This window comes from Phodopus roborovskii, unplaced genomic scaffold (assembly GCF_943737965.1).
Source record: "Phodopus roborovskii unplaced genomic scaffold, PHOROB, whole genome shotgun sequence".
Taxonomy (NCBI): domain Eukaryota; kingdom Metazoa; phylum Chordata; class Mammalia; order Rodentia; family Cricetidae; genus Phodopus; species Phodopus roborovskii.
Window position 1 is genome coordinate 76,181,157 of NW_026126418.1, and position 8,082 is coordinate 76,189,238.

At 47.4% G+C, this 8,082-nt stretch overlaps 1 protein-coding gene across 3 annotated transcripts in view; it reads left to right on the forward strand.

The window, feature by feature from the left end:
* Positions 1–2,973, forward strand: part of Gsn (gelsolin) — a 54,993-nt gene extending 52,020 nt beyond the window's left edge. For all 3 annotated transcript variants that reach the window (XM_051185302.1, XM_051185299.1, XM_051185300.1), the window contains exons 16-17: positions 1,642–1,702; positions 2,570–2,973. In XM_051185302.1, coding sequence (XP_051041259.1) covers positions 1,642–1,702; positions 2,570–2,739 — 231 coding nt within the window. In that variant the 3' untranslated portion in view covers positions 2,740–2,973. The remainder of the gene's footprint in view (positions 1–1,641; positions 1,703–2,569) is intronic.
* Positions 2,974–8,082: the final 5,109 nt, after the last annotated feature.

An 8,082-nucleotide genomic window follows, 5' to 3' on the forward strand; every position in this document is an offset into this window, starting at 1 on the left:
ACCTGCATCTCCTTGACAGTCCCTTGGCCAGTATCCCTTAGCATCATCATCTTCCAGGGAAAATGTTAAGTGCTGGGAATCCCGAGACAAGCCAAATGGGCTCAGAGCCAGCCCTGACTCAGAGGGTTTTCCGGTTCTGTTAGGAGCACTTTGTAAATAATGAAAAGTTATCAAGCCTGGAGTTTTCTTGTCTAAGGCATTTGACAAAATCCATTGTCATTGATAAATGGCAATTGCTCTTGAATGTGATTATCTTGATAGATGCTTAAAAAATAGATGGCAGAGCTGAGAAGATGTCCCAGTAGGTAAGGCACTTGCCACACAAGCATAAGGACCTGAGTTCAGGTCCCCAGAACTCAAGGAAAAGCTGAGAGTGATCAGGTGTGTCCTCAATCCCAAGCTCCTGAGGTGACATGGGGATGAGGAATCAGACAGGCTCATCAGAAGCTCACAGGCCAGCTGGTCTGGTTACAACACTATGAACAACAAAAAGATCTGACCTCAAACAAAGCGTAAGGTGAGGGCCCACATCCAAGGTTGTCCTTTGAGCCTCACATGTGCACTGTGGCACACACACACACACACACACACACACACACACACACACACACACACACACGATTTAAAAAATATATGATATGTAAAAATGAGCAAAGTAGGTTTTTATGACTTTATGACCAAACTTGTTATAATAAGGCTCACAGTGACATGGGCTTTTTAAATCATGCTTTAGACGCGTGTTAGTCAAGATGCAGAGATGGGTCGCCTTTAGCATGCATTTGTTGGATGAGTAAGAACACCTGTCTGTCTACCCATTTGGGTTTTCCAACTCTGCCCTTACATTGCAATGATTATGAGTGAAGGAAGCAGGCTGCGGTGAGGAGACATGGGAAATGGCGTGGCCTGCAGCAAATTGGACCTGCCCACCGAAGAGGCCCACCTCTCAGCTTCATTCCAGCTTCCAGATCCTCCTGTGTTGTTTTATCTTTAGCACTGTGGCCGTGACTTAATCTACACCTATTTCAGCCAGCAATTACAACTCTGCAGTCATTGTCCTGCCTCTCTGGCAGCCTGGTGGGAGCCTGTTCCCCCAGGTAGAGGTAGCTCTATCTATTTATAAATAAGACTTGAGATTCAAAGGCTGGGGTAAAAAATCTGCCAGCTTAGAGAGGTTAAGTATCCACTAGCTAATCTTCTCTCCTTGCTGGCCTCTCCTGGAAAGCCTGTCTTTTTGCTCTGCCAAAATAAAAAAGCTGTGCCACTCAGAATCCCGCCCTCCTGCTTTCATCTCTCCCTTCCAGATGCCCTCTGAAACTCTATGGTTACTTTCTGTCAACTAGTTGGTAACTCAGCCTCCTGACCCAAGGTCAATTTTATTTCATTAAAACGCTAACTTGAAGTTCTCAGTATGACCAAATATCCCCCAACACTTTTGATTTAGGAGAAGTTGGAAACCCAGACTCTTATGCTATCATACATTCAAACACGGTGTTATTCTAGACCGACACATGTTAATGGCAAACATGTTTTCAGGCCACTGTCTTTTTCTGACACCCAGGCCACCTGCACCCTTGTTCTTTATCTGGCAGTGACTGTCACTAGCGCCTCTCATGTGATTTTCATTTCACCTCTCACCTCCAGGTCTTTGTCTGGGTTGGAAAGGACTCACTGGAAGAGGAAAAGACAGAAGCCTTGGCCTCTGGTGAGGACCCTTGGGGGCTGGGGTCTCTGGCTGTGGGTGGGGTCTCTGGCTGTGGGTAGGTGGGAGCAGCTTCTGGTACTGTTCTAGAAGTTAGCATCCATGGGGATGGGGACTTTGTGCTCATATTCTGACCTTCTGGAGCCCTGCTTGGGGTATTGTTCCAGTGGCTTCTTGTGACTACCTGAGGCAATCAGTTCATAATGAAGGTTTATTTTGTAAGTTTCGGCCCAGGTCTATTGACTGTGGTGACTTTGAGCCTGTGGTGAGGCATTGAGGTGGGGAGTGTGTACAGAGTAAGGCCATAGGGACTTTGAGAGGGAGATGAAAGGGTGGAGTGTCTTGTCACTCTCAAGGGCATGCCTCAAGGAGCAGAGGACACCACCTCTTAGAGTTCTCACTGCCCCTAGGCTGAGGACCAGGGCTTTGAGGGACATTCCGGGTCTAAGCTATAGCAGGGGTGAAGAGATAAATGTGTCCCCTCAGAATGCCTGAGGGTTTCCTGGGGGGGAAGGAAGGGACAGAGGCCAGCCCATGTCCAATTCCCAGCATGCCCAGGGACTCCCGTGTTAAGGTCCCTATGTGGGAAAGCAGAATCTTGGTAGCTAATCTAGAGGCTGAACTCCAAGACTAGTTTCTTTATTTAATCTCTTCACCACCAGGGGAAAATGATACACTAAGGATGGGCAGGGAACTTTGTGAAGCAGGAATTTAGGTGGAAGTCCCTGTTCTTCCTGTGTTGGCGCAGTCCATGTAAGGTCTTTGCATGGTGGTGGTTGGTAGCCTGAGACCACGGTCTCCGGCAGTTCCTGCTCTCTTGAGGAGGTAACACTAAGAGTCCTTGGGTTTCTTTTCCATGTGTGTCTGCAGCTAAACGGTACATTGAGACAGACCCGGCTAATCGGGACAGGCGGACCCCCATCACTGTTGTGAAGCAGGGCTTTGAGCCTCCATCCTTTGTGGGCTGGTTCCTCGGCTGGGATGACAACTACTGGTCCGTGGATCCCTTGGACAGGGCCTTGGCTGAGCTGTCTGCCTGAGTAAAGGACCAGAGCCACCAATGTCACCAGTCAGTGCCTTTGAGAATTGTCCACCTCCCAAAGAGATCATATGGCAAGCTGGAAAACTATGTTGAGTGTATGTGTGTGTGTTTGTTTTTTTTTACAGTAGCCAAAACCAGCCCTGGGAAAAGTCAGGGTCTTTACAAAATTGCCTCAAGTATCCCTGCTTTGGAAATTAAATTCAATAAAGCCCTTTGAAGTGCGTTCTCCCAAGGTGTGTGTGTGTCACTGTTTTCCTCATTCCATGGCCCTACCCACTCAACAGTCGTAGTCTCTGAACCTGCCCCTAACCCTGGTGATTCTGAGGTGCCCAGGTAGGTGCTCGTGGGCTGTGAGCCAGCAGATGAACTTCACCCACCCGTGTGTGCACCTTGGACCTTGAGAAGCTGAGGGCACACTACTGGGGAGTGGCCTGGTTTGCTTCTATTGTTGTGATAAAAAACCCTGACCAAAAGCAATGAGGGAGGAAGTGGCTTCTTTCACTTCTAGCTTATAGTCTGTCCTGGTGGTCAGGACCGGAGGTCCAGGCAGGAACCTGGAGGCAGGAATGGAAGAAGAGGCCATGGAGGGTGCTGCTTACCAGCTTGCTCCCCAGTCAGGAAAATGTCTCCACAGGCCCTCCAATACAGGCTGAGGTTCCCTTTTCCCACATGACCCTGGCTCCTATCTAGTAGACAAAAACAAACCAAAAATGGGAAGCTGGAACCCAGAGTCAGGCTGACCAAGAGAGGGCAGGAAAGAAAGAGGCCATGTGGAAGTGTCCTGCTCACCGTTTAGTCCTGCAGTGTTTGTTTTGTTTTAATTCCATGGGATGGTCTGCTTTTGTTTCATTTTTCAGTATTGAATCCCAGATCCTGTGCAAGTTAGACAAATGCTACACTCCCAACTCATTCTCCCCCTCTCCTGCTCTCTCTCTCTTTCTCTCTCTGTATGTGTGTATGAGTGTGTCAGAGCATAACTTTCTCGCCTACAATATGTGGGTTCTCGGGATGGAACTCAGGTCACCAGGCTTGAGCTGTAGGTGCCTTTACCCTTTGAGCAGCTTCACCCCCCCCAACCCTGTTCTATTTTACTTTGAGAAAGGGTCTCACTACATTGTCCAGGTTTTATTTGAGTTACAAATATCCTTAGCCTTCCTGAGGCTGAGATTCTAGGCATGTACCACAAAGTCCAGTTTTTTGGTTTTTGTTTATTTTTTATTTTTTTGGATAGTAAGCTGTGTTTGACAGAGTAATTTTAATCAGTCTGAGACACACAATTCAGTGTCTTACACAGATATATAATGTGATGTAAGCTGTAACCAACCACTACCTGTACCTAAACTTTAAAAACATTTTTGAAAGGTGTTTAATTTTATATGTAAACATGTTTGCCTGTGTGTATATTTGTGCATCGTGTGTGTAGTGTCTGAGCAGGTGAGAGAAAGGAAATCTAACTTCTGGAACTGGGTTATAGATACTTAGGAGCTGCCTTGTGAATGCTGGGAATCTAACCTGGGTCCTCGATGTCTCTCCAGCCCAGTGCAAACATATTTATAACCCTCAACCTAAATGCTTAATAATAATAAGTTATAATAATACTTTTTTTTTCAAGACAGGGTTTCATTGTGTAGTCCTGGCTGACCTAGAACTAGCCCTGAAGACCAGGTTGGCCTTAAACTCAAAGTGATTTACCTGCCTCTGCTTCCCACATGCTGGGATTAAAGGCATGCACTACTACCCCTTGCTTCTAAGTGCTTATTATTAACTAATAATCCCCCCTTCTCTTTTTCCATCACCCTGGGAAATCTCTATTTTTCTTTCGGCCTCACACCTAAGAGGAGTCATGCAATATTTATTGTCTTTTTTTTTTTTTTTGCTTATTTAACTTAAAATTAGGCTTTTAAAAGCAACCTTTGGTCTACAATGATGGGTGAATACTAATCTGTCATATATACATATGTCATTTGTCCATTCATCCACCATGGGTGGTGGGATTATTCCACCTTTTGACTGTTGTGTACAATGCTGTTGTGAATGTAGGGCACAAAAATATTTTCTTTGTGTTCTGAGCCAGCTGTCAAATGAGTTGTATCTCTCTTAAGAGCGTGTGAGTTTTGCCTCCCTGATCCTGCGTACTGTCATTAGGAGGAGACTTGGCCTGGACAGAGTAGGAAGTGGACAAGGTGTGTTGTCTAGAGACATCTCCTGTGGTGTCTGCCTCTACCAGTTTTCTACAGGTGGTCCCTTCTGTTCATTCTATTACTCAAAACTCTCTTCGTGAGATCTCTGCCTTGGCAACTGCCATAGCCAGAGAAGCTCCTGGACCTGCCCCAGTTTGTAGCCTTTGGAACACAGGGGAGGTAGGTATTCCTTGGTGTCCAGTGTGGTCCCTCTAGGCATGAATCTCTGCTGGTGTTCAGAACATCAAATCTCCCTCTTGGGCACTCCCATGAACTGCTTCAGAAGCTTTTCTTCCTGGAGGTGCCCGGCCAGTGCAAGGGACTCGAGGACAGGGCTGTGCCTTCCCCTCCTTCCTTCTGGATTCTTTTGGCCACCTTTTCCCGTCTTGGTCCATGCCACTTCATGTTACAGAATGGAGCTTCTGTATGTGGGCTACAGAACAGAGCCCAGGGTGAGGTTTGGATGCCAGGAAGCCTGTGAGAGTTGTATTTACACTGTTGTTCCCAGCTCTGGCTGGGCCCAGAAACTGTCTAGGGAGCTTTTTAGAGGCATGGCTCCCATGGGGCTCTGTCTCCAGAGACTCTGAGTCATTGCCAGAGCGATGAGGGCAACAGAGGAGGAATTCTCCAAGTGGAAGAGGAGATGGGTAGGGTGGAGTCAGGTCATCATAGCAGGGTGGGGTGGAGGCAGGTCATCATAGCAGGGGTCTAGCAGAGACAAAGGTGGGTGGGTGCTGTTGGGAGAGTGGTGCATGGGGCAGGCATGTGGCAGAGCAGCTGGGGGTGGGCAGGAGCCTTGACACTGTGCCAAGGAGTTGGACTTGATTCTATGCCTGTCTTGCTTACTTCCAAAGGGTGCCTCTTGGTAGTAAAACAATTGACTCAGCAGGGATAACACCCTGAAAACACTTAGCAGAAGGGGAGACTGCTCCTAGGGCCTGGGAACAGTTTTCTCCCAGAGATAAAACAGCTCATCTTGGAGGGAAACTCAGGAAGCTCCACCCATTAAGCTCCAGAAGTAGACAACACAAAAGTTGCAGAAAGTCCCTGAAGCTGACCAGATCCATTAGGTCTCTCCCTGCCCAAGTTCATGTAAGCTGTTCAGGTTTGCTGGGAGACATGCTCAGAGAAGCCAGGCTGCCCCAGAGATGCTCAATATTCCAAGCCTGGAACAGACAACTCTCCCACCTGTTAGGTGGTCAGCTCTGTGAGCTCCAGGTTCCCAGCTTTCCTGTCACCTATGCTAGGGTGAGCATTGGTGATGCATTGGTCTCCGAGTCATTTCTGCCCCTGTTAGTGACCCCAGTAAACCCATTCGGTTCATCGAGTTGAACTTCGATGGTCTCCTGCAGAGTTGGCTCTCTATCTGGGATAGAATTCCTGCTAAGTGGTGGAAAATTACATGTACAAAGCCTAGTGCATTGTGGGAGTAAGCCTACCCTGTGCTGGTTTGAAGTGGATGAAGAACCAGCCTGAATCAAGTTGCCTCAGGAGCATCTGTGAGAATCCAGAGTCTAGGGGCTTTGGTGTCTGACTCAAGCCGCTACAGGTCTAGGTTCCCCACCGGCTCTGTTGGCTTTGGGCATCACCAAGGTAATGAAGTGTCTACAGGCATTTTGGCTCTCAACTAAGGATCAGCAAGCTGAGGGAAGGACAAATTTGTTGATTGTAAATGTTTTCCCTGGAGAGAAAGAGAATGAGCTGCTTCCAAGACCACAGGAAACCCTTTCTTCGGTTCTCAGGAACCCTCATGTCCATTCCTGGTGAGATCATAGTCAGTGAGGTCCATCTGGCTGCTGGGTGAATTTTTCCTCTCCTGAGCATTCTTAGTGGGATCCCAGAGAACAAGGCAGGGGTTCTGAGGAGGAGGAGAAGGCAAGTTGACACAGTGGATGGCTATTTTGTTGACTTTTTTGGGGGGTCAGATGTTAAGAATAAAAAGCTTAACAGTAAACTCCTATTCTTTGTGGTGTATAGTCAGTCATTCCCAGAGGGTTCAATTTCCAGCCTGTTTCTCTCTCCCCCAGAAAAACCTTAAGGATTTGTTTACTTGCATTGTTGAGCATTTGTATGTACATATGTGAACCACATGTGTGCCTGTACCTAAGGAAGTCAGAGTTGAGTCCCCTAGAACTGAGTTGCTGCTGGTGTGAGAGTCTGTCATTGTAAGGATGGAAAAATTTAGCTTAACTTTCCCCAGACCCTGTCCTCTAGCAGTGAGTAGGCAAAAGGTCACATTCTTGACTGTTTATGACAGGGCTGTTTAGGATAGCACCTGTGAGTGAGTGAACACAGGAAATGAGCCTTGTCATCCCATGCAGAAGCCCAGGCAAAAGCAGACTTCCTGGGCTAAGTGCAGGCTTGGATAGTTCAAATTAATTGGTACACACTGGATGCTGTGAGATGATTGGTTTATGATGTGCGGGCTTTGTTGTAACCCTATAAAAGCTGTCTGAACCCTATACCCAGGGTTCCCAGTCCTCTACCCCACGTGGAGTATGGCTGTGAACTCCAGTGCACTGGAATATAAAAGACCTCATGCTTTTGCATCAAGACTGCTTCTCGTGAGTGATTTGGGGGGCCACCTTTCCTGAGTCAGGGCGTGAGGGTCCACGCACTCTGTGGGTCTTTCATCATAACAGATCAAACAGTGCAGAGGTTCCTCCATCTTGTATTCTTGCTGAGGCCATTTCAGCTTTAACTAGAATTTGGTGTCCTTGATGGAGAAGCCTATGGACATTACCCAGCTCTAGTCTAGGAACCCAAGGTCAGGATATCCCGGCTAAGTCATCTTAGTGTACAAGCTAGCTGCCTGCTTGTACAGAACCTCCTTGAACTAACTGTTACAGCTTCTGTCCAATTGCTTGTTTTTGCAAAGCCTGCTCCCCAAAGCCTGAGCAGGCTGCCTGAACGTGGTTTTGGCCTCCAGAAAACTCATGCTCTGGACACTCAGGGACACATCTGGGCCCCAAATACCTGTCCCAGAAAGCTAGACTAAAGACTTTCAGCTGGTTATAAGCTGTGCCTGAGTAGTCATCTGTGGTGAATACCCCCTAACTATGTGGTTGTTGGAAGGGAGCCCAGCTTTCTTTGCAAGAGTTATTGCTCTAGTCCCTTATGCAACAATCTTTAAAAAAATATTATACCTTGTTTTGTATGTG